We start from the raw sequence: 26,321 nt of genomic DNA on the forward strand, positions 1-26,321 counted from the left end.
TCTCCCCAAGTGAGACCCATTTAGATCTCCAGAACTTTAAGGTAATACATTTGTGTTGTTTTAAGCCACTAAGTTTGTGTTAATTTCTTACAGCAGCAACAGGAAACTAATTTGGAAATAAGATTTCCAAATAAATGCATAAGAATCATGATTATTCAAATTTTAGATTGTTTCCAATTTTTTTCTTGTTATAAATAATACTGGAGACTATCCTTATGAATAAATCTTGGCATGCACTTCTGATAATTTTTTTAGGTTTGGAAATGGGACAACTGTTATAGTAATTGATTTTTATACTTTAAAATACAGAGATATTACAGAGAATCATTCAACAAACACTATATTCACATAACAAGGTTAACTTTTACTAACACTAGATTTTGTATATAATAAATAAAATATAAATGGTAGAGGTTAAGTATCCTTTAATTTGCATTCCCGTTCTGCTTCCTTACCCCGTCTCTTCCAAGACATACACTATGACAAATATGGAAGGATTCACAAATGTGTGAGTCATCTTTGCACATTGGCTGTGTAATCTCTGTGTGGTTCCAATTTTAGTGTAACACATTGACAAGGCAAGTGCCAGGGTTATCTTTTTATCTTAAGAAAAACTTGAAGAAACATAGCCAACGTCATAAATTATAACTTCCTTATGACAATAATATGTTTAGACTCAAAAATATGAATCTTCATAGAAAGTAAAAAGCAAAAAAAAAAAACATTAAGAGAAAGAAGAGGAAAAAAGGTTAAAATAAATAATGAACTGATCATAACAACTTTTTTGTGAGTGTGCATTTGATCTCTGTTTATTTTATCTCACATTCAAAGTATTAATACAAGTTCAACTTATGAAATCTTTAAATTATGCACTTACAAGCCATTGCTAATTTTGTCACAGTTCCAAAGTTAGATCGGCCTGTGCTCTGAACTGGGAAGAAAAGAAGACTGTTTCCTTTACTGTAATCCTACTGTTCTATTAGGGTGTCATATAGGCTACTGTACAGTCTAGTTTGAGAATAGGTCCCTTTCACAAGCTTGGGCAAAATTTGAGCAAAACCTCTACTTAAGCAGAACACAACTCAGTTTTAAGGATGAAGATTCATTCCTATTACAAGATATCACAAAACTAGAATTTTGGCTTAATGAACTCACCAAATAAAAATGTCTAAAATATGAGGGTTTCTCAAGATATGTAACTTAAAATAGGATTTCAAGTTACATATATGACACTTTAAGTTTATATTGAAACAATGGAGTCATTTAGAAGAACACTTCTTTTACTCTGGTCAATCTAAATATTCCAACACAAATTTTTATATATTATACTTTATGTAAGAGCCACAAGATAGACATTATTACCATTGAAAAGGTACACTTTTTGAATTAACTCCTGTAAAATATCTTTAAAAAGCAAAAGCTTATAGGGCTAAAAACTAGTATTTGTGTAGTACTTAAAACACAAGGTATTTATTATATTTCTTAAATTTCACAAACAAACTATTATGTACTTTCTTCTCATATAAAGCTGTGAACAACAAGGTTTGTTTATTAGTTTGAATAAAAAAAATTAAAGAGTAGAAATGAATAATTAAATGATAGATGTCTGTCTGTATATTGCATTACACACACAATGAGAGACTGTATTTATATTAAAGGGCTAGTCTCTTTCCGAGATAGAAATTGTATCCCTTAAAAAACGTATGAATAATAAGCTGCTCCATATAAATTTTTTAAAATTATTTTGATTAATGAAACAAGAAGGGAGCAAAGTTCCCACAAACATTGTTAAAAAGACAAATAAGTTTCACTATTGTTTTAGAATCAAAAGGATTTGAGCTCTGACTGATAATAACTCGTAACCAAGGAGGAGCTATTTAATGAGATGGGCTTGTCCTCAACTTGGCTATTACTTTCTAAATTCTGAATGACAACACCTCATTATATAAATTGATTTAATCTTAGAGGAATGTGCTTTATATTCAGTTTTTAATTTATGCTTACTTTCTTTTCTGAGTAATAAGACTGAATACAGAAATTTAGATGCTAAAGAAGGTTATTTTTAAAATATCATGTATTATTTTATAGAGGCACCTTTTCTTTTCTTTTAAGCTTACTGTAATTTACCATGAAAAAATGAGGGATAGTAAAAAAAAATGCATTTATACACACATGTATAATGAATAGGATCTTTAATGTCATGCCTTTACACTAGGAAAGTGTTTTCCAAGTGTGGTGTTAGGATGACTTGCATCATGTAAGCACCCAAAGAACTGTTAAAAAATTAGTTTCCCACATTTCACCCCAACTTAGACTCATTGAATAGGAATCCTCAAGCAGGTGCATGAAGCAGAAGTATGCATACAAAGCAAGCATACTTGGGATATTGATGGAGACAGTTCAAGGAGTGAATTATCTTAAAGTTGTGCTTTGGGGGCTAATGTCACATTTTTCTAAGATTTGTTCTATAGGGCTCCATTAAAGCCACTTTAATATAATGCCAGACGTGTACCTATCATACATTTAGAAGGCTTATATTTGAACTGATGATTTATAACTGATTATGAATTTGGCAATAATTACATATTTTAAAATGTCACTAAATTAATCCAATTCCTGCTTTGATAGGAGGCCAGTCAAAACTACTCAGATGTTGCCCAGGATGGGTCCTTTGTTTGGTTGGGTTGGTGGCTAGTTTGATTCCTGGTCAGGACTCATACGTAGGTTGCAGGCTCCATCTCCAGGTGGGGTAAGTACAGCAGACAACTGATTCATGGTTCTCATGTTTCTCTCTCACATTGATGTTTCTCTCTCTCTCTCTCTCTTCTTTTCCTCTCTCTCCAAAACAATCAATAACCATATCCTCAGGTGAGCATTGGAAAAAAAACACCTATTCAGATGTTGACTGGTGCACACACTTGAGTGATAGCCTTGGATTAGGCATTATACCACAATGGCATTATTTTCTGTGTTATTTCATGTTGTCCTTTGATAAACATAAAAATCACAACCGTTTCTCATGAAGATTCTGATATGACCCCTGCCAGCACCTGCCAGCTGTGCCTCAGCCCCAGTTAAGGATCATAATATTTTTTTGCATTTCCATTAGTTCAGGTAGTATTTTTTTGTAGTTTGTACTTTATTTTTTTTTTATTTTTTATTTTTTTTGTATGTGTCCTCACTGGGAATCGAAACCACAACTTTGGCATATTGGGACAATGCTCTAACCAACTCAGCCAGGGCTAGAGTAATCCTATATAATAAAACCCTAATATGCAAATAGACCAAACGGCAGAACGACCAGCAGAATGACTGGTCTCTATGACATGCACTGACCACCAGGGGGCAGACAGGTGGTGCCAGGCCCCCAGCCAAGGCAGGTGCCAGGAGGGGCTCCTGATCGCCCCACCTGTCAGTCACCCCATAGATGGCCTTGATCACTGGCCAGGCCTAGGGACCTTGCCCTATATATTGGGAACAGTCTCTTAGTTTTAAAAATTAAAACCTGGCAAGGCTACTCTAACATGAAAAAACAGGATGATGCAGCAATGACATGCATGAACTCTGGCTTAAACATTTTGTGCTCAGCCCTGATTCTGACACTTACAACTGTGTGACAAAGCCAATTACTTAACTTCTCTCTGCTTCAGGTTTTCCACCCATAAGATGGAGAAGTGGTACTACTACCTGAGATGGATCATGTTATGTACTACTTTTTATAATCAGGGCAAAAAAATGTAGCTGCCCATACAACAGCAAGATGCCTTTCACCTGTATGAAAAGTATGGTCACTGGTGCATGCAGCGTCCCGGATTGTGAGAAGTATGTCCAACTGCTGGTTTAGGCCTAACTTCCCCCAAGGGGTCCCAGATTGCAAGAGGATGCAAGCCAGGCTGGGGGACACCTCATCCCCCCATCCTGCCCCCCACAAATTTCATGTACCAGGCCTCTAGTATCTTATAATCTCTCTGATTAGGTAAAGGAAAGCTTGATGTAGTATAACATTAGAGGCAGGCTTCATGAATTCCTTGTCATTTCTCAAGGGCTTGAGGATCCCTCCTTCTTAAGATAAAGTCTCTAATATCTATCAACATAAAAAATACCTCCACATTCTCAAATGAAAATCTTGAATACAAGAAAAATCTACTATGGATAAATGAATATTAAACTCAACAAGCTTTTTAAGTAGATAGTTATGGCTAATCATGAAATAGACACTGAGGACAGATTTAAAAACCCAGAAAATTATCCCCAAGTTGGTTTGAGATGCAACAGGTCATTCATAAAGGGAGAAGAAGAAGTGATTATAAAATATCGCAATCTGTTTCCAGTTCCCCTCAAAGATGAAAAAGTACAACCCGCAGATTGAGTCACTTGTTGTTCCAGGAAAAAGAAAACATTCTCCGTAGCTATACACAGAAAAATCAAGTTAAAGACCTCTTTGCTTCCTTGATCATCTCCAATATAGGCTCTCCTAATCACAGAATTGTCTTATCCTTTGGCAACCCTGTGTTCCATTATCTTTGCTTTTTTCCATTCCTCTGTTCCATATACATTTCGATATTGCTACTGGCAAACCTTTGAATGGTAGTAGCAAAGTCATAAAGGAGTAATACACCAAATAAAATAAAACAAAAATTGATAGGGAGAATGGCAAATTGGAGCAAAAGCTGAAATGTGGACAGGTTCAGGTCAAATGTGCAAAAAATTTTATAATATTTTAGTCTGGCCAGGGACTAATGCAAAACTAGCGATGGAGAAGATAATAACTAGAATTGATTGAATATCAAATCATATACTTTTAGACAAAGTGAATATTCTTCTGTTTTTGGCTTAAACTCTTTTTTAAAAGGCATGATTGGTGAACCAACAATTAGAACAAATCCCTTTCCAAGTAAGCAGCATTGGATTGCCCTTTTGAAAATTAGTGTTCATCCAAACAACTATATGCCAAAAAATTAGATAATAAGGAAGAAGTAAATTCCCAAAAACATACCATACAATCTTTCAAAACAGAATAAAAAAAGAAACAGAAAATATGAACAGACAAATTAAAACCAACAAAATTGAGCAGCAATTGCTTCACCTGGTTTGGCTCAATGGATAGAGTGTCAGCCTGTGAACTGAAGGGTCCCGGGTTCGATTCAAAGGACTTGTACCTCAGTTGCAGGCTGGGTTCCTGACCATGGTCAGAGCTCTTGTGGGAGGTAAAAAATTGATGTGTCTCTCACATAGATGTTTCCTTCTTTGTGTCTCTCCCCTCCCTTCTACTCTTTCTAAAAATCAATGGGAAAATATTCTCAGACGAGGATTTAAAACAACAACAAAAAATTGAAGCAAGAAACCAAGATGGCGGCATAGGTTAACGCCGAGCTTGCTGCCTCGAACAACCACTTCAAAAATACAACTAAAAGACGGAACGGACATCATCCAGAACCACAGGAAGGCAGGCTGAGTGGAAGTTCTACAACTAGGAGGAACCGAGAATCAGAGGAGGCGCAGTGCTGAAGTAAAATACTAAGGTGCGGAGTGCGCGCAGCGCGGGCTGGTGGCTGAGGGCGTCGTTGTCTGTTTCAATCCAGAGGGAGCCTCAGACTCTGAGCTCCAGATCCAGGCGAGTCTCTAGGGACCCAGACTCAAACGGGAGAAGCAGGACTGTCTGGCTACGGTCCCTCTGAGGTTTGCAGTGGTTGCTGGGACAGAGAGGCAGAGCCTGTAGTTTGTACTTTAAAATGTAGATTTTCTTTGTTTCTCAAATATCAAATTATAACATCATTTTTTGGGTCTACTCAGCCTGCTTTCCCCCCTAGCTCTGCAAGAAGTACCAACGTGCATCTTATTGAGAATCAAATTTATATATTGGGGTGGTGGAGGAAGGGATCAAAAAAAAAAAGAAAGAAAGAACTCACACAGACAACAGTGTGGCCATCGTGGGGGGAAGGAGGAGGTGGAAGAGGATATGTGGGTAAATGGTAATGAAAAAAAGTAAATAAAATAAAAAAAAATTTTCATGATTAAAGTGAAAATTTAGATATTGATTCAAGTTGCCATTATTAATCTTGGACCCAGTTTTACAGTTTACAAGATTGACTCCACAAGTCACATGGTTAGTGGATGAGGCTAGGACTCTGGGGTATCACCCGGGATGGAGAAAGAGATCATCCTTCGGTTATAACTGCTTGACTGTCCTTTGATGATGTTATCTCTGTATATCTCTCTGTCCTCTGTCTGAAATCATTCCTTGGTACTGTCTCCAGAAACTCACTCTGTATACTGCTTCATGTCAGTTATTCATGGCCATCATTTGCTAATAAACATCTCTATTTAGACCGTGCTCCATCCTCACAGCTTTTCAAAGATCTTTTGAGTCTTTAAAGTATAACCTCCTGAGTTTTATCTTTCAATACCATTTCCTCCACTCCAGTTTGGAGTTCCTTTGTTCTTCCTACCTACACACATTCTCTATCTCCATATTTAGACACCGCCAAGGAAACTATTGTATATGTCCTTCCTACTGTAATGCAAACATTTCTTGTATGGACCTTGATCTTGGTTGACCTTCACTAGGTAAATTCAAAAGTTAATCCTCGATCCTTAAATGTTTATCTCTTTCCTTTCCAGGCCTCACAAAAGAAAAAGTTTAAATAATCTTCTAAGGATGAATACAAAACACTTCATAGTTCATAAAACAAGGAAAATGTAAGTAGCTAATTATAATCTAAATCCAACACATCAGAACACTCTTTTCCCTGGATGTCACAGGATTTAGGGGTATAGAATATTTGCAAGCTATGTAATGACAATAGAGGGGTGAGGTTTCTATTTGGAGAGCTGCTTATTTATTGATGGGCCCAAATATGTATAGAAATCTAAATTTTCAAAGTTTAAGTTATATTTACTGATGGAAAGACTTAAAGCCTGAAGGAAAAGACATAGGAAAAGTTTTCATTTTCGCTAAAACTAAAGTGAAAATTAAAATGTTATTAGAAAATGTAATATAAGAAAGTCACTGAAATATTTTCAAAGTGACATATCAGCAAGAGAAAATAGCAAATAGCTCAAACTAGTAAGGCAGTACCAAAAACCAAGAAGGAGAAAAATCTTCCTAAAAATGATGGATGATTTAATCAGGACAACTAGAATCCAATCAGAAGAGAATACACACAGGTAGTAAAATATGTCAGACCAGATTTTGTAGAGCTAGAAAAAAATGGGTTATTGGATTCTTTAATAATAAATGGAATCCTCTAAGTATTAAAAGAAACTAGTCGACTTTTCCAGTTATGTGCAAATGGCATTCATTAACAGTAGCACATTAGAATTCATTAAATATTTTTGATGCTGTAAGAGATTCTAAAGCTTTCATGTGCCTTTGATTACACAAATTATACTGTTTTCTCTGTCATTTTAAGTAGGTCATAGAATATCCGAGTTTGAATATTCCTTTATTGTTAGCAGAATTTCAACAAATACTGCATATTTCAATGAGTTAATCACAATTAAATAATACTGATATTCTATCACAAAATACAATGGCAACAAAGTTCTATATATTTGAAAGCACTTACTCTGATAAAGTCAAGAGGAATCTGTAGGAAAGCACAAAGTAGATAATAGTATATTACTTGAAGGTCATTTTTGTTGCCCTCATGGTTTATAGTCATAGTATTACTTCTTAGATCGATATAATATTATCCCATGTATTCCATGAAATAGCCTTTACCCCCTTCTGTCTCTGGTTAATTAATAAGACATTTTTTAGATATGCACTCAATATATGATAGTATTGATTGTGTTTTTCTTTTGACAATCTGTTTTTTATTCTTAGAAATAAACACAATTTGAGTAGTGTTATGGATTAAAAAGGTATTTTAGACTGTCCTGGCAACTTATTATGGTATTAACATACCTCATAACATACATCACAATATATTTGCTATAGGAATATTGGTTCTAGATTAAAATTTTTAAATAGCAGATTTGGACCACTGAAACACAATGTCTTCTAACCAGGATTTTGCATCTTCCTCTTGAAAGATGCTGCTAGATCTGCCTGGTTTTTACACGTTTTGAAAGGAGTCATGTAGAACTTGACCACACAATCTCCATTAACCTTCTTTGAAAGCTATTTTAAACTTGTTTCTGGTTAAAATGGGGATTACTCATAGATTACTCTGAACTAATTTCCTACACATTTGTCTACTAATCTTCTTCTAGTATAATAGAACTTACCTACTATTTATTTAACAGAACAAGAAACAGAAATAGTTGTTAACTTTAGAAATATTAGTTCAGATATTCTGAGGATTACACGTGAAGAGAATATGATCTGCAAAATTTGGGGTTTATCTTTTCATTCTGCCAAAAAAGGAGGCATAGATAAGAATCTTCAAGATGGCTGTGGCTGACAGCCTGTTTATAGGGCTGTATAGAAACTTACTGGAGCCATCAGGTTTCAGCTGACTGAGTGTATAGCTGAAAGCGTCTCACCACACCCTTCTTGACTTCTCAAGCTTTTACACCACATTGCATGAGAAACCTTGCCTCTTGCATTTCTTGATTTTAATCATCCACAGCCCATGTGAGGTTTGGCCTTCACTCCTTAATAAAAGTTGCTGGAGTTTTGATAACCTATTACATTTCTCAAGTGTAAGTAGTGTATATTTGTGATTATTTTCATATTAATTTTCCTTCCTAGCAATAATAGATAATGTTTATAATAAATAAGCTCCATGGTATTTTTCTTATTGCAGAACAAAAGAAAAGACAAACTAGAGATAGAATTATGATCTCTAACAAGGAAAAAATTATAATATTTAAAGAAACAAAGGAGACTTTCAGGGAGGAACCAGATTGCCAGGGAAATTCAGAGACTAGTGACAAAAAAAGCCTTGGTTAGAATAAAGGATGAAACCAGACTAACTGGATACAAAACAAAACATGCTTATTGCAAAACTGGTGACATAAAGGTCATATTATCAAGTATTCATTAAGACTTTTGGTGTGTGTTATGCCTTATGATTCTCTTTTTAAAAAACATATTTTATTGTGTTTTTTTTTTTCAGAGAGGAAGGGAGAGGGATAGAGAGTTAGATACATCAATGAGAGAGAAACATCAATCAGCTGCCTCCTGCAGACTCCCTACTGGGGATGTGCCTGCAACCAAGGTACATGTCCTTGACTGGAATCAAAGCTGGGACCCTTCAGTCCGCAGGCCGACGCTCTATCCACTGAGCCAAACTGGTTAGGGCAAATGTTGAGAATAAATTAGAGATTTTTTACACAAAGTATATTAACATGAGACAAAAAAAAATCAGACAAAAGTTAAACATGAAACAAAATAAAACAGAAAAACATTAAATTATCAGCCAGCAATCCATACAGTATCCAGATCAACAGATGAAAAACTCAATTTTACCTACATGCTAGCCATGTAAATGTGGCACCATAATATATGCCACCATGTGTCTTGAAGGACTTTTATTTATTGTGGTTTCTTTTTCACTTGCTGAATCAAATCAAAACCACAAAATATCTCAAACATGTTAGAATGGCTATTATAAAAAGGTAAGTGAAAACAACAAATGGTAGTGAAGATGTGGAATAAATGGAGCCCTTGTTCATGGTTGACGGGAATGAAAATTGGTTCAGCCACTACAGAAAACAGTATGAGGGTCCTCAAAATGCTAAAAATGATCTGAAATCTCACTTATGAGTGATATCACTATCTCGAAGAGTTGTCTGTACCCCCACATTCATTGCAGCTATAGTCACAATAGCCAAGACATAGGCATAACTTAAATGTCCATGGATAAAACAAAATGTGATACAAATGAATTAATAAAGGAATGAATATTATTCATCCATATAAAAAGAAGCATTTGCAACAACATGGATGAAACTTGAGGACATTATGGTAAGTGAAACATCAAAGAATGACAATGTTTAAACCCACTTAGGTGTGTAATCTAAAATAAATGGAATTCATAGACCCTGAAAGTACATTGGGCATTGCCAGGGACTAAGGGATGGGGTGGGGGATAGGAAGAGATATTGGTCAATGGGCACAAACTCCCAGTTTAAAATAATACATTCTGGGGACCTGTGTGTGCGTTTGGACTATAGCTAACAATACTATATAGTATATTGAACGTCACTAATAGCTTAGATTTTAAATATTCCCACTATAACAATAACAACAAAATGATAAATATGGAAGGTGAAGGGTGCACTAATTAACCTTACTGTGGTAAACATTTCTTCTCAATATGTACTGTATCAAATTATCACATTGCACAGCTTAAACTTGCATGATGTTATAGGTCAATTATATATCAATAAAGTTGGAAAAAATATCTATAATCAATATCCTAACTTGTTTTAATCTTTCACTCTAAAAAATTAAAACAAGTTAAATCTAAAGCAAGCAGAATTAAGTAAATAACAAAGATTAGAGGGAAATACATGAAATAGAGAATTTAAAAAAGGGTAGAAAAAGTCAGCAAAACCAAAAGGTGGTTCTTTGAATAATCGAAATTGACACACCTTTAGCTCAATTGCTCAAGAATAAAAGAGAAAAGACTCAAGTTGGTAATATCAAGAATGAAAAAGTGATACTGCTATCACCCTCATTAACTAGTTAATATTACTAGTAAAGGAAAGAAAGCAAAGGGAAGCCGGACATTGTAAGCATGGCCACCTAGGAAGCTTCATCAGGAAGCTATGGCTTCACACAGCATATTCCTCCCAGGGGATTCACACCCCTCCCTTCTCCTACCTGGTGGTCCGGATTGTTGTGGGGAGAGTGGCACTTGCACAATAAAGTCAAAACGGTGCAGGGAAGGTGCTTGCCTGTCAGCCTAGCCTGGGAACAATGGGTTGGCTAGGGGTGGACGCCATCAGAAGCGTGGGGCATCTTGGAAAGTTAATTGGTTAGTCTGAATAAGGTCCTGGTGAAGATCCCCAGAGAGGTTTCCCTCTCTCTTGTTCTCTTGTTCTCAGTGGCTCCATGACCTGCATGTGTCCGTGTGTTCACTCATTCTCTCCCCACACCCACGTGGCCTATTGGCCATTCGGACTTTACACACAGGATGCTGGAGTGGACTTTAACATGGAACAGAAATTCTGGGCAGTGGCCTTTATTCTGGACCCGCCAAAGACAAGATTGTATTCTTCCATGCTGAGATGAACAGAGATGGGACCTTGGAGGGGGAATTCTTTAATTTTACATCATCAGTAAGCTTTCTACTAAACCCCATCCTCCCATGGGGCCTCAGGAAATTCATTTACTCCAGCCCCCCCACCCCCAAGAACTCCACTTCCACCCATAACATTACTACCAACCTTAAGGGAATATTATGGACAACAGTATGCCAACAAATTAGGTAAAAATGGACAAATTCTGAGAAAGATACAAAATGCCAAAACTGGCTCCAAAAGAAGTAGAACATCTGAATAGATTAATAACAAGTAAAAATATTGAGCATAATGAGTATCCGTTAGCCAAGTTTCAATTTAGGACAGATCTTTGGAAATACAGCAATGTGAATGTGGGCGGTGGGATGAAATGGGTAATTTCATAAGGATAAAACTGCATTTAGAATGTTTAAAAACCTCTCCGAAAGTTGGTGTAGATTGGGTTGCAAACAGGTTTCATATCTGCTAATGTCTGACTAACGTTCTACGTTGTTGAGAGTGATTCTGAAATACTATCTTAAGATCTTAAATGAGGGAATGTTCTGTGAATTCCACAACTTTGTCATACACAGAGAACTAAACTGGTACCGATACCACTGTAATTAGCTAGTTATTAGGAATAGGAAAAAAGCAAAGAGAAGGCCAGACATTATAAGATTGGTCATTTGGGCAGCTTCACCAGGAAGCTGCAACTTTACATTCCCCAGGGAACCACGGTCTATTCCCTGCAGATCACTGGGGAAAGGGCTGGACAAAGAGGAGGTGGGCACATGCACAGTGACGTTGGGGTGATGTAGAGAAAGTGTGTGCTGCCAGCCAAACCTCAGAACAGAAATCACTGGCCCGAGGGGGTGAGGGCCACTGCAAGCCATGAAAATTTGGGAATACATAATCCCCCAGACAAAGGAATTCTCTCTCTTGGTGCTCTTGGCTCTTATGTGGCTCTCTTGCACTGGCCTGTGTTCCCGCCATAGCCGTGCGGCCCTGAGGATCCCACAGGCCATGGACTGATAGACTGCACCTGGGAACACAAACGAAGCTCGCCTGATGCTGGACTGGACTGTGCCCAACATGGAGTGGAAACTCTGGACGCTGGCTTTGATCTTCGCCCTGCTGAAAATGAAATGGGACTTTTTCCTTGGTGGGACAAAGGGAAATGGGACCTTGGAAACTCAGGGGTTTGATCCCACAGAAATAGAGATTTCCGGGATATCTCATTGTCCCGCGTGGGTCTCCTAAAATTATTTTTTTCTTGTGATATCACAAGAAGCCCACTTCCACCTGCAACAGGTGGGGAAACAGAGAACTCCCCCACGGATAAACAGTACTCTTTTGTGAATTCTGATTTGTTTGTTCATTGAGAGGGTAACTAATATTAAACCACTGTGTGTTGGGAGGGAGTGGGGGGGGGGGGGGAAGAAAACAAAGAAAAACAAAACAGCAGTTTAGTTCTTATGACTACAGTAAGATGGAAGATTAAACCTTTTCCACAAAGAAATCCTAATTTCTCTCCATGAAATTGTAATAGACAATTCTGTGGTAAAATGTATATGGCAAACTTAAATCACTTAGGTCACAAGGAAGGTTTACCCTCTTTTAATTAGCCAGGATTATTTGAGTAATCAACTCAATTTCACTTTGAACATATTATCTTAAATATATTTTAATCATTGGCTGCTTGCTATAATGTAAAGAAAAAAATATATTTTTTACAAAAACGTATTGGTTGACATTTAAGGCAAAGCATCAAAGCCTAAGTTTATTATAATGACACTAGAGGCCCAGTGCACAAAATTTGTGCATGGTGGGGGGGGTCCCCTCAGCCCAGCCTGCATCCTCTCCAATCCGGGATCCCTCAGGGGATGTCCGACTGCTGGTTTAGGCCCAATCCCAGGGATCGGGCCTAAACCGGCAGTTGGACATCCCTCTCACAATCCAGGACGGCTGGCTCCTAACTGCTTCCCCTGCTGGCCAGGTCGACCCCAACTGCCCCCCCCCCCCCCCAGCCTGGTTGCCTCATGCAGCCTGCTGTTCAGTCTTTGGTTGTCCTTTACTAACCCCACTGCTGGCCTGGTCGCCCCATGCAGCCTGCTGTTCAGTCGTCCGTCCAGTTGTGTTGGTAGTGACGGCCCCTGGCTTTTTATATATTAGGATCTTTTTTCTTTCTTAGTCTGGGCACTAAATCATCATGCATGATTGACTTTTGCTTACCTTTATCTTCTCTCTATACTTACTTTCTATGAGGTCAGCTCTTCAGAGTAAGATTCAGATATGAGTAAAATGAAATAATGGAGCAGCACCAGTGAGATGGAGATGGATAAAATCCTCTCCGGACTCACTCTGAATTATTACTTGGTTCCCTTTCAATTTTGGGCATCAAATTTCCCCTGAAGGTATATAGTTTCATTCAGGAGGGCAAAGCATTGATGGCAACAAGTAAGGAAAATAAACACTGCTAATTTGCACATATAATAATAAAGGAAAAAAGAATACGATACCAGGGAGAGGTGGGGACTTGTTTCTTCTCAGAGAAACAGGAGACACCCATTTTTCTAATGTGAAAGTAAATGACTTCTAGGCTCCCCATAATTTTGTATATAATGAGAATTGGAGTTGCACAAAGTATCGCTTTAGGAAGGTTTCCACATAGATTCCTGACATAGTAACCTCACTAAGGATGCAGACAGAAAAAAATCAACATTAATTAATCAAATTTTGAAAATCAAATTTTGATAAGAATACTCAGTTGTCTAACTTAATGTTAGTGTCCCAGGTACACTAATTTATATGTAATGTTTCATAGAAGTTAAATATTCTTGGTGACCTACATATATTGAGAAGGAAGAAATGAACCTGCTGGGAGAGCAAGGATCTTGATCTCTATATATTTACATATAATTCTGAATATATATATATGTGTGTGTGTGTGGATATATATATATATTCTGAAAGAAAAAGCAAATTGAGTATTGACTTGGAGAAAACATGATTTCCTTCCTGATGTCCCTTTCACCAGCTAAGTGACGATGAGAGAGCCATTCATTTGGCATCAAATTAGCAGAGAAGTTTGTTTATTGGAATCCAATATTGTGACAAAATCAAAGTACTTATGGATGGCATCCATAAACACCTCAGAGCATGGAACAGAGTGGACAAGAAGAGACTAACGAGACCTTTTGCACTTAGAACACTGAACCAAAACCTTCATTTGATCTAGGACTCTCTCCTCCCCTCTCTTTCTTGCTCTTTTTTTTTTTTTTTTTTTAAATTAATGTTTGGGGAGTGACATTGGTAAACATGAACATATATTTCTTCTCTCTTAAAAAAATCCTTAGCCTAGGATGTGTTTTTATTGATTTTTTTTTCTAGAAAGAATAAGGGGGAGAAAGACAGAAACATCGATGTGAGAGCGAAATATGGATTGCTTGTCTCAGGTCCAGCCCCTGACTGGGGATCCAACCTGCAACCTAGGTATGTGTCCTCACTAAAACTGAACCCAAACCTTTTGATGTTTGGGAAGATGCTCCAACCAACTGAGACACCCCGCCAGAGTCTCTCTCTCTCTCTCTCTCTCTCTCTCTCATCTCTCGTAAAGTCATGTATTTTGAGCCAGGCACTGATCTCAGTTCTTTAAGTCTGCAGTATTAACTCATTTAATCCAATACAACACCTATAAGGGAGTCATTACAATTCTCTCCATTTGATGTCTGGCGAACTGAGGTACCAAGAGATTAAAGAAATTGCTGTCATATAACTGTTTAGTGGGGTAGGTGGCATTCCAGTCCAGTCTGGCGATAGAATCTGTACTTTTAACCAGTACGCTTTGCTTTCTTTCTTTGCATTTATCCCGTTAATAACATGATGTTAACTGCAAAATAAGATGTAAACTAATGAAAGGGGTGCGAAGGGTTAATGCTAAAGCACATCCGCAAGCAGGGAAAAAAGGACCCCCCCCCCCGCACCCCCGCACGCACACACACACACACACACACACACACACACACAAACCCGCAAACAAAAACAAACTAGCTAGCAAAGCCTGTTCCAGCCCCCGCAGGATCGTCAATGGGCCTCCTGTTTCTTTAAACTCTCGCTTTCGCCCTGGCTGACACTTTCCAAAGCAGCTGTGGCGGCTGGACCACGCGGCCCCGCGCCTCCTCCCTCCACCCGCCCCGGGGGGTCTGGGGTTTGAAGGGGCTTCTCGGGGTCACTAGGCATACCCGCTCTGGTTTGCTTTCCTCACACACCACCCCTGCCACACGAGCCCTCCCGGGACAGGGGAACTCTAATTAACCCTTTTGCGTCCAGAAAGAACCTCCTCCGCGGCCACGACCCCCCGCAGTCTGGCCCCCCGCCCTCTGGCGCGAAGGCGACCCGGGGGCCAGGCGGGTGCGGGCGCCACTGGCCCGAGGGCCAGCCAGGTGCAGGGATGGCGCCCCCGCGGCATGGAGGTGCCGCCCGCCCCTCCCCTCCTGGCTCGGCTTTCTCACCGCCTCTCCCAGCGCCCGGGGCCGCCAGCGGCGCGGGGCGAGCCGTGCCGGAGTTGCCCTCTGCCTCTCCCTTGCATGGCTCCCCGGGTTTAATCTCTCGGCGACTCTTCTGCCAGCTCCGAGGAAAGTGCAGCCATTGGACAGGTCGGTGCTAGCTGCCGGTTTCTCGGGGAGGAAGGTGGGAGAAGGCTGGAGGAGCGAGGGGGAGGGAAGTGGGAGGGGGGAGGAGGGTGCAGCGGCCGATCTGGCAAATTGCGAGCTGCCTTTCCTCCCCAAAGATTGGAGCCGGAGCGCTGGGGAGCGCGGCCACGGCGGCGTCTCCTCCGCCACCAAACTCCGGGGTTCGGTTGGGCTAGGGGCCACCTCCTCCTTAGACCGGAGGAACCCTCTCTCAATAGGTTCAGCCAGATTTTTTTTTTCCCCTACCTATTTCTTTGTTCTTCTTCCTTTTTTTTTTTTTTTTAAAAAAAACAGCATTTTCTCCCTGACTTTGGATCTAAGAGTGCTGCAGCCTGAGCCTTCCCAGGGCTCAGCTCTTTGGAGCTGCCCATCCCTCCGGCGGCGAGAAAGGACGCGCGCCCGGCGTCGGGCGAAGAAAAGAAGACAAACTTGTCGGAGGGGTTTCGCCAGTCCACAGTCACCCGCTCCCCGCAAACCCAAACCTCCCGCGGTGGCCAGCCCAAGATCGCGAAAAGTTCCTTCGGATCCGACTGCTCTCTGGTCTTTGGAGGAGGCACCCGCGCTGGCTGTGGAACTGGATCTGTTTTGAACCCAGTGGAGCGCATCACGGGGGCTCGGAAGGCACCCCGGTGGCGCTGCGGGTGCGGAAGCCGGAGTTGGCGAGCCCCGGCTGCGGCTGGTGGTCTTTCCTCCCCGCCGTTGCGGTTTGGTGTCTGGGGTGAGGGCGGCGAGCGTGGTGGCAAGTTGCGAAGAGAGACCGGAGGTCCGGAGAGGACTGCGCTCCCCCTGGTCCGCCCTTCCTCTTCCTGGCTCCGGGCTGTGAAATCCCAGCGAAATTTACAAAGGCCGCCCCGGACCGCGGAGAACCTTCCACGGCGTTAAGCTCCGACCTCCCCAGTCCCACCGAGAGCCCAGGGCGCCGGGGAAGGACTGGCGCGGAGGAAGAGGAGGAGGGGGGTCGCGGCGGCGGCATGGCGAGGTTCCCGAGGGCCGACCTGGCCGCTGCAGGAGTTGTGTTACTTTGCCACTTTCTAATGGACCGGTTTCAGTTCGCTGGAGGGGAGCCTGGGAACCAGATCAGCGGTAAGATCTGCTTTTCGAAAGCTTGTTGATTTTGTGTGCCGCTGAAGACCTCTCGGACACCCCCGTTCTCAACCCACCCCCACCTCATCTGTCTGCTCTTAGGAAAGTTATTGCAGTTGCTTTTGGGGTAAACTTGGGCTTCCCAAATGGGGAGAAGAGGGTTGGCTAGCGAAGGATGGAGGGGACTGTGGCTTTCGTGAGGGTTCGGGCTTGCTTCACCTGAGCGCCAGGGGGTGGCACTGACTCCCCCAAGTCGCTCCGAGAGGACTCTGGTGTGAGAGCCAACCTCCTTCTGTGGCTACCTCGCCCAGGAGCTGGCATCCCTGGGCTGTCTCTTCTCCGGCTCCCCCTCCTTCCCTGCTGCCCCGAGAAACTGAACGAACGCGTGATGGGGGCAGTGTGGGTGGAGGGCTTGATGGCAGCCGGGATTGCAAGGCTCCTGTCAGCTGGAGAAAATTACCAGTGGCTGCACCTTTCTACCTCCAGGCAATCTCCAGTTTAGCTCCCTTTCGCCGTCTGGGGCGCGGCGGGTGCCAGAAGTGGGCAGGGTAGGAGTGGCGGGGCGCCGAGGAGCGTGGGAGGTGGCAAATGTAGGGCGGGCACGCCTCTGGTGACCAACCCTTGGCCCCATTGTCCTCCGCCGGCTGGCTGTGCAGGCGGGCCTGAACGTGCGGGGTTCCTCCGAGCGCCGTGTCACTGCCCCCGCGCGCAGCCCCGGCCCCCGCAACTTCCCCGTGCAGCGCCTCCTGCTCCCTCCGCAGCTCCAACCAGGTGCGCGTCCAGCCGGGAGCCGCGCCCCGGGGCGGGTGCGGAGCCCGCGAAGCAGCCCAGTATCGGCTCCGCCGGCTCCTCCGGGCGAGGCGCTGAGCCTGGGGTCCGCCCGCCTCCTGGGACCCTGCCCGCTGCCCACCCGTGCTGTCCCCCGTTTCTGCCCCTCGGAAGGGAAGCGAGGAAACAGGCAGAGACAGACCTTGGCAGAAATTTGTGAACTCGGGGGGACTTCAAGAGTAGGTGAAATGAGAAAGAAAGAAAAAATAAATAAATAAAAACACCTGGAGAGGGAAAACAAGGAGACATTTCAGTTTACGATAATAAGATTTTGATTTGTTTTCATTCTGGGAGCGGAATTAAAGGGGACCGGGGAGAAGGATGGTAAGTGATTCCTCAGAAAGTACAAGAGTGTCCGAAAATGTCAGACATGAAAGTGGCAAAAGGAAGAAGGCCAGGGAGGGCACCTGGGGATTTCAGGTGAGTGAATCTTCAAGGAGGTACTTGAAGGAGATTTTATAAGCTGAAGCCTGGAAGACAGACAGCCAAAACACTGTGTCTGCCCCAGGTGCAAATTCTTAGAGAAAGTACAGATTCAGGATTGGAGGGTGTCTGTGCGTGTATAGAGAGGGCGGGGACAACATGATGATCACACTTTTAAAACTGAATAAAACGCAAATTTCCTGGAAGTTGACTTGTCTTTATCACATGCAGTTTCACTAGGTATTATTTAGATCACTATATCATGCCTTCTGTTTATTTTGATTAAAGAAGAAAAAAAAAAGACTTACCCTTCCAGGAATCAATACATTTATTTTAAAAGGTGCATCAGTAATTTTCATGGAATAAATAAATGCCTTTAAGCATATAAGCAATTTAATTCATCTCAAAGGAGGTCTCAGAGTGGTGTGTGTGCCAAAATGCATCTCAAGTTGTTTATTTGAAAACTTATTTGGCACTGGAAGTAAATAATGCATTTATAGTAAAAAATAAAAGAAAGCAAATGTTTATTTTTTTCTGAAAATTTTTCATTAAAAATATAATACTGAGAAAATAATATATACAATGAAGTTACTATTCTAAGTTGTTAAATTGAAGTTGAAATTCATTTCACTCTAAAATTGATCACATACTTAAAAGCCTTTGCTTTAAGAAATATAAAGTACTTAAATTGTTCAACATAAATGTGCAGGTGTGGTAAACCAGCCCAATATTTTCTGGTGGAAAACTACTCTGGAAACCCATATATTTATAGCTTGAGTAAAAAGGGAATAGTTTTAAATTTGATGACAAATTTATTTGGACACTTATTATAAACTGAAGTAGCTTATTTTCTGGATATCAATTTACATATAGTTTTATGAAATAATCCTGGAATAAAATAGCCTACCGAATATATAAAATACAGCAATGAAATGGGAGAAAAAAATACAGTTTCCTATTCCTATTAAAATACTCTAGCTAAACGTTCAACACAGTAAATAACAAAGAGTCCAACAGTCTTGAAATTTGGAATGTAGCAATCAGGATTTTTATTACAGACATTTTGGCATTGGGGTAAAATCTGATTTCATAACAGGGATATTTTATTATGCATTACTTGAGCAATGCTGTAGTTTATTTTATTGCCACCAGAGGGCAGAAAAACTGCTATTTTCTTATATCTCCATTCCCCAAATCTCTGATTAATGATCCTCAATATTTTGTTTTTCCTATGTGTAACATTTTTTGGTATTTCAGATTTTATAAATGAGTGACAATTTTCTATAATGAGAGCTTGTTATATTTTTTTGTTTTCATTGAAATTAACTAAATATAAATTCATTCAACCTCCTACATGTACAAAGACCTACACTTTGAATACATCCTTATGGTGTAATAAGTGTAGTGGGAAAAAAACAAATACCCTCTTTTGTTTTATTGCTGGAGATTGTTAAAAAATTACTGTAGAATTCCCAAGAATATAGTTTTAAAATACCTCTCATTAAAAGATCATTATTACATAATTAATTTAAGTTTAGGATTGAATATACTTTATGCTTATATGCACAGTCTTTGCTCATGCTAAGTAGTATATCTCAACACCAAGACTTAGAATAACTATTGGAATAATAAATCTCAAATCATCTTTATATGGTAATACATTCATTTTTGAAAAACAGTTTAGTAACAATGTCCAAGGAGAAAGATGTATTTCTATCTTGAAAATTTCTAAAATTTAAGTGAGAAAAAAGGCCTAAAATATGTAGTTAGATTTTTATTTGATTATTACTCTCAAATGTAACTTAATGCAGCAAGAAAGCTTATTATCACTATGCAGAGAGAGCAAAACTAGTTTAGGACCCAAGGGGATTTTAACTTTTTAAACTTTCTAATATTGTAATGTCCTAGGGACAAGTAGTTTATTTGTAGTAGAGTATTTACATTTATTTTCGTTGTTTCTCTAGTTGGGTATTTTATTTGTCTGTTTTCATTGGAATTACAAAACTTAGTGTGAAACATTACTGACTTGTGGAGTTTGTTATGGGAGTATCTCTGTTGAGACACGCTGTCACTAGTATACATTTTCCAACTGCAAAAGACATGGGTCAGGTAATCAGACAAATGACAGCCATTACGTGGGACTGCATACCAAAAAATTGTAAAATATGAAATGTGAGAGGCTTTGTCTTTAGAGAGTACATGCAAGTTGAAACCGGAGGTTGTACAAGTTTGGCCTGTGATGTCAGTGTGATCTAGAACATTTACGTCAGAGATAAGGTTTTAGTTCATGGATGTCTGCATAGAGATTTTGAGTTAGTATATTTATAAAGTTGAATGGATTGATCAACAACTGTGATCCTGAGACCCAAAGTCTTAGCCTTTTCCTTTAAATACAGTCTCTTCACTGTAGCTTTCAAGACCCTGTCATCTCAAACGACTTTTCCACCTTTTTCTTCTCTGTATGTTTTTTTAACACTCTAACCAAATGTGGCTTCTTGATGTTCCTTGAGCACATATCATGTGTTGCAATCTCTTTGCCATTCCTTCTGCTCTTCCTTCCCTATTCCACCTCCATCCATCCCTCTTCTACTTTTCCCGCTTCACAGAAGGATGTGATGTTTTAGATCCCACGGAGAACTCTATGCCTTGTCTAAGGCTCTTGTTTAACTCTGCTTGATATTGTAGGAGTATTTTTTCCTCCCTTTTCTGCATCTTTCATGCATTCTCAGAGAGCACATCACATGCTCTGAAAGTCACAGTCTACATTGTTCACTTCTGAATCCCCTGAGGCACCTGCCACCTAGACATGCAATAAGCAGTTGTTGAACTGAGTGGAATTATAGTTCAAGCTAGATGGACTGCTGACTTGAAGGTCACCTTGGAAGGCATTTTCTTACCTCTATCACTTTTTCCATCAATAAGATGGAAATGAATACATAGATGGGCTTTACAGAATAATAGTTTAAAATGAGAGAATAGGATGAAGAGGTCTGCTCAACTGTTATAATGCATCTAGCAGATGATATATATTTACACTAAACTTTCTATTAATATACAGAACTTTGAAAAAGTTTATTTTACCATCCTACTATACTTCTGGTTTCTGACTCAACTTTCTCTCATGTTCTTAATTTAATACCTTAAAGTATGGTGTGTACATGTGCGCATTTGTATATAAAATGTATATGTGTAAATGCATATATATATATATAATCAGTGATAGTCTAATTTCAGTGGAGATGAACACTATTAAATAATTGTAGTACCCAGTGAAATTACCTTTGAACGGAACTGGGCTTAGGCCTCATGCCATTAACATATACAGAAGGAGGCTTAAAAACATAGTTTCATAAACTTGTTACGGTAGTTGTTATGGGGGCATGGCGGGTGGTGTTTTGCAATGCTTAACGCAGGGTCTGCTTCCTGAGTGGCAGAGAGAGAGAGAGAGAGAGAGAGAGGGAGAAGGAGGGGCAGGGAGAGAGAGACAGGATCTTGTGTTTTACTAAGAGAAATAACAGATAATATACAGTTCTTCTGAACGGGTTTGTTTGTATTTGTTTGTGTCTTCTGGACATTATGAAGAGTGACCAGATGCGTTACTTTTTACATCTTGGTTTCTTGAAAGCTCAGAGCATAATTAGTGGCCCACCTCCAACAAGTATTTGAACCTTCTGGCCTACATTTTGTGTACTAGCTTCCCTGGGTTTTCATCTTATCTTTCTTTCTCTCATTTATCTTTATCCAGCTTTCCTCACTTAAAATCTTGTCTTGTATTTATACAAGAGATGGGAAAGAAGTAAGATGCCTTTAGGGTATTTAGGGATGAGAAATAAGTAAATAAAAGGTAATGGCTATAATACATGAAGTTATATATTACTAAATTGCTCCTCGGCTTTCCTTTACTCTAATTCCAGTCCTTGCCTTCCTTTCTGAGCACATGTTCTCAAAGTTTTAATGACCTCCTTGCAGTACTGCACTCCGAGAAGTCTTTTTTCTTCACTAAGGTTCACACAGGATGTTTTTCCTCACCATCCCAGACAATGATGCTGTTCATCTGAGGAAGTTTCGGCAGAATGACAGACTAAATGGTGATGCTTTTGTGAAGACAGTTTCTCTCACTATTTGCTGAGTCATATATTTCCTGGCCCAATTAACAGAATGAAATCTGAGGAAAGAATAGAATATATAATATTCTATGCTGTGTTGTAGCAAGACTTTGAACCCATTTCCTATTCTTTGGATTGTTTTTATTTTGCCCTCTTTAGTTAAAACGGTGGTGAGGTATGGACTGATGGTCCAGATTTGAGCATTTCAATAGAATTAGAAGTCTTGTCGGGCACCTGTTTGGAATTAGGTTAGCCTATTAAAGATTGCAGATCTGAACATGGGGTCAGAAACTGTGTGACCTTCCTTGAAATCCAGACTTTTAATCCCTTTCTCCAGAGGCCATCCAAAGGGATCTAAGCACCAGCAGCCCCTTTTCCCCTGAAAATTAGAATCAGCTGGCTTCATTGTTGCTGCTTCAGGCGTTGTGGTAGAGAGTGGCCTGTGATTTTGTCAAGGGAGGATCATAAAGGCCAGGATGCAGAATGACTTCCACTTGACTTTTCTGGACTCATTAATAAGTTCCTCCCTCTTCTCCACCTATTATTTTTTACTCCTTAATTGGAAATTTGTCCTAGAATCCATATTGCTTAAAATCTCATCCTGTAGATAAATTACCTAGCTCACAGAGGCTTGGAGAATAGAGAGAGAATATGAAGAATTTGTCCAGTAGATAAACTTCATAAGAATCAAATATTTAAAAGTGAATTTTCTACACATTCCTTGGAGTATTCAGTGATAGAAGTCTAAATAAAGGTGATATTTTTTACACATGATGTTTGGTAAGTAGCCCTGGTGTATTTAGATTAGGATAATGTATTCTTCGGTCCAGTTGGAATGTGGAATATTCAACATGCAATGATGGCTCTTCTTCTCACTGAAGCCATAATCTGACCTCCAATAAAATATTTATTCCCCTAAACCAGTGGTTCTCAACCTTCCTAATGCCTCGACCTTTTAATAGAGTTCCTCCTCATGTTGTGGTGACCCCCAACCATAAAATTATTTTCGTTGCTACTTCATAACTGTAATTTTGCTACTGTTATGAATCATAATGTAAATATCTGACATGCAGGATGTATTTTCATTGTTACAAATTGAACATAATTAAAGCATAGTGATTAATCACAAAAACAATATGTAATTATATATGTGTTTTCCGATGGTCTTAGGCAACCCCTGTGAAAGGGTCGTTCGACCCCCAAAGGGGCCGCGACCCACAGGTTGAGAACCGTTGCCTTAAACCCTAAAAAGGGAGTAAAGTAGGCAGGGTTTATAATTATAAGTGATGAGAGTCACAAATAATAATAATTTTCAAGATGTGAAGTAGTCTTGAAGGTCCATTTCAGGTATAGCTCATGCTGAATCTATTATATATGTTTGCTTAACTATCTCCAAGGTAAGAACTTAGACTGTAGCTACCACTGACCCAAGGAAACTGATGATTGAACTGGTGTATATTTTTTCATTTGTTTGGTCAAAAAAAGTCACTCATCCTTCTGTAGGCAGAGCTGGGAGCAAGTCCAATGTTGCATTGGACTTCTTTTAGCTGTCCCTCTCCTTTTTCTGCTGTTTACTTCAATGCATCGAGAAAGTCTATACACAAATTGCATTAATGTAATCTGCATTCTAAAATACTCATAAAAAGTGAGATGGTATTTAGTATACTGAATAACATTCCCAGTGACTATGGGATCTTGCATTTAAATCAATCCTGTCCTGAATTTTTGATTAAAAAATAATTAACCTCTTAATTATTTTGCTAGTCCATACTTGTGTTTAAAATTAGCTAAAATGTACAACATATGCATAATTGTTTCAAGAATTATATTATTTGATATTATCTATTTTAATTCTATTTAGTATTTGTATAGGTTATAGGAATATACACCTTTGAATATTTTTTTGGTAATTTAGCCATTTCAGTAGACAATCAACTTGTTATTAATCTTGTTACTAGTTGCTAATTTACATGATATTTTGGATCTATTTTTAGGATTTTGAATTGCAGTTATTTTCAGTGTGATAATATTCTAAGAAGCAAACACTGAACTAAAAGACATTATCGTTGTGTATTTGAATTTTTGTTCTTTGCTTCTTGTTTGGAGTGGGAATAGAAAGGGTCATTTGCTTTTTTTTGTCACACAACAAAAGTTCAAAGAATATTTAAACATCTATCTGAAAACTCTGGACACCCTGTAAAAGTAAAGTTGACTTGTAAGGGTAAAAACTGCCATTTTACATTTTAGTTTGATTGAAAGCATTCTTGCTATATTACAGGGATATCACTTGATGTTTTATATCATATGTTTAACATCATAGGATAGATAGTACATATCTTGCATAATGTACATGTCTGTGTTTTGATTCATAAGTTAGATTTTAGAATTTTACATCTTTTCAAAATGTTTTTCTTTTAATCAAATTAAATGAATTTTATGAAAACTTTTTATTTGACGTGAAGTATGTACAAAACTGTTTCCTGTGGCAGAATATTGTGGTAACATTTGTTAATATACCAAGAGTAGTAAAATACTGGTGAGTATGTTACAAAACAATTTTGATTGAGGCTGAGTTGTGTAATGTTCACATCCCTTGCTGTTTTGTACACATGTATTACATGTGCTTGTGTTGGCCCTACTTTTTTCACAGTTGGTTTATCCCACAATTGATTTATCCAACCTTCCATCAGTGAGCAATTAGTCCTGTTTTGCACACTGGTGCTATGCCTATTCTTGCATGTGTTTCTTCATATGCAGGGGTGACTCAGCTTCTATTTAGAGGTGGAATTCATAAGTTATTGGGCTTGTGGATGTTCTATAAAAGATAAATCCTGGGATAAGTCCTGCTAGATCTTCCAAGATTAACTACTTCAAAGATAAAGAGGGGGTGTTTAAAACCCTGATAATTATCATTATATGGATATCACAGTCTTACTTTGCTTCATGATAAGTCTTTATATCTGGTGGCAAACACTTCCTCCTTATTCTCGATCTTCAGAAGTGTCCTGGCTATTCTAGAAGGCTCTTTGCTTTTCTGTATCTCTTTTAGAATAAACTTTTCAGCTTTTGCTAAAAAATCTGTTGGACTTTCTATTGAAGTCACATTAAATCTCAGAGTCATTTGGTAAAGATTTCAATTTCCTAATGGAAACGATGTAGTTTTTTTCTACATTAGAACAAGTACCACAGTGCCTCTTAACAAATTGTCAATAGTGGCTATTTGGCAGTGACCTTTTTCAGTTGATACATGTTCCAAGATTGGGGGTTAGTGATGTTTTCCTGTTCATATCATGAAGCTAACCATACATCTAATTGTTTCTTATGAAATACAGGGAGAAATCATTGGTTAATTAAAAGGAACAACTCAGCTTCTTAGGAATTACCACAAATGAGGGGTGAGTCCCAGGCAAATACTACATGGAAACGATGACATTTTTTAGTTTCCCTTGACTAGCATTGCAGTTCGGAGCAAGACTAAGTTTGCTGCTTTATGAGAAATAGGCTGCTGAGAATGGCAAAATGCCCTGGATTTCGGATTCTTTCATGAGAGATTTACCTGAAAGAGCATACACTACATATTGTTACCATTTAGAGATAATAAATTCACAAATTTGTTTAGACTCCAGGCATTTATAAATTAGTGGTTTATAATTTGCTTGATTTGAAAATCCCGACTTCACACCCATCTCAGCACAGTTTATCACTGGCTGTTGCATGCTGATCTAGATATTTTTTTAATCGCGAGTAAATGGACAAGCCAGCCAGTCTGTTTTATTTCTTTATTATTTAGTCTTCATTATCTTTTAAACATCTGTTGTTCATTTCAGATATTTTTAAAAACAAGCACGATTCAAAGTCATTCTGCAGATGATAGTCTGGTCTGGACATTGCAAAACAGCTTTATGTGAGAAGCCAAATTTGTGCAATCTCCGTTTTGTCAAGCTGCTTTTAGAAGAGAGGTTTGTAAGACAGGCACAGCGAGTAAGAAGATGCTTTTCTAAAACCAAGCACTGAT

The 26,321-nt window shown here is 39.3% G+C and overlaps 1 protein-coding gene, 1 non-coding gene and 1 pseudogene across 3 annotated transcripts in view; 1 reads left to right on the forward strand and 2 right to left on the reverse strand.

Annotated features, from left to right (window-relative positions):
- Window positions 1–482: 482 nt before the first annotated feature.
- LOC139000593 (U6 spliceosomal RNA) lies at window positions 483–585 on the reverse strand. Its single transcript, XR_011469644.1, has one exon. It is a non-coding gene; the product is annotated as a U6 spliceosomal RNA (small nuclear RNA).
- A 15,178-nt stretch (window positions 586–15,763) lies between these two features.
- Window positions 15,764–26,321, forward strand: part of PLXDC2 (plexin domain containing 2) — a 413,522-nt gene continuing 402,964 nt past the window's right edge. The window contains exons 1-2 of one of the 2 annotated variants that reach the window (XM_070432569.1): window positions 15,764–15,830; window positions 16,161–16,949. In XM_070432569.1, the coding sequence (XP_070288670.1) occupies window positions 16,838–16,949 (112 nt within the window). In that variant the 5' untranslated portion in view covers window positions 15,764–15,830; window positions 16,161–16,837. Of the gene's footprint in view, window positions 15,831–15,959; window positions 16,950–26,321 lie in introns of those variants that run through there. The other variant, XM_070432560.1, reaches the window with a different exon arrangement.
- Window positions 25,248–26,321, reverse strand: part of LOC138998883 (phosphatidylinositol 3-kinase regulatory subunit beta-like) — a 31,559-nt pseudogene continuing 30,485 nt past the window's right edge.

The sequence above is a fragment of the Myotis yumanensis genome, unplaced genomic scaffold (assembly GCF_028538775.1).
Source record: "Myotis yumanensis isolate MYYU_CA2020_CCGP unplaced genomic scaffold, mMyoYum1.0.hap1 SCAF_1, whole genome shotgun sequence".
NCBI classification, from domain to species: Eukaryota; Metazoa; Chordata; class Mammalia; order Chiroptera; family Vespertilionidae; genus Myotis; species Myotis yumanensis.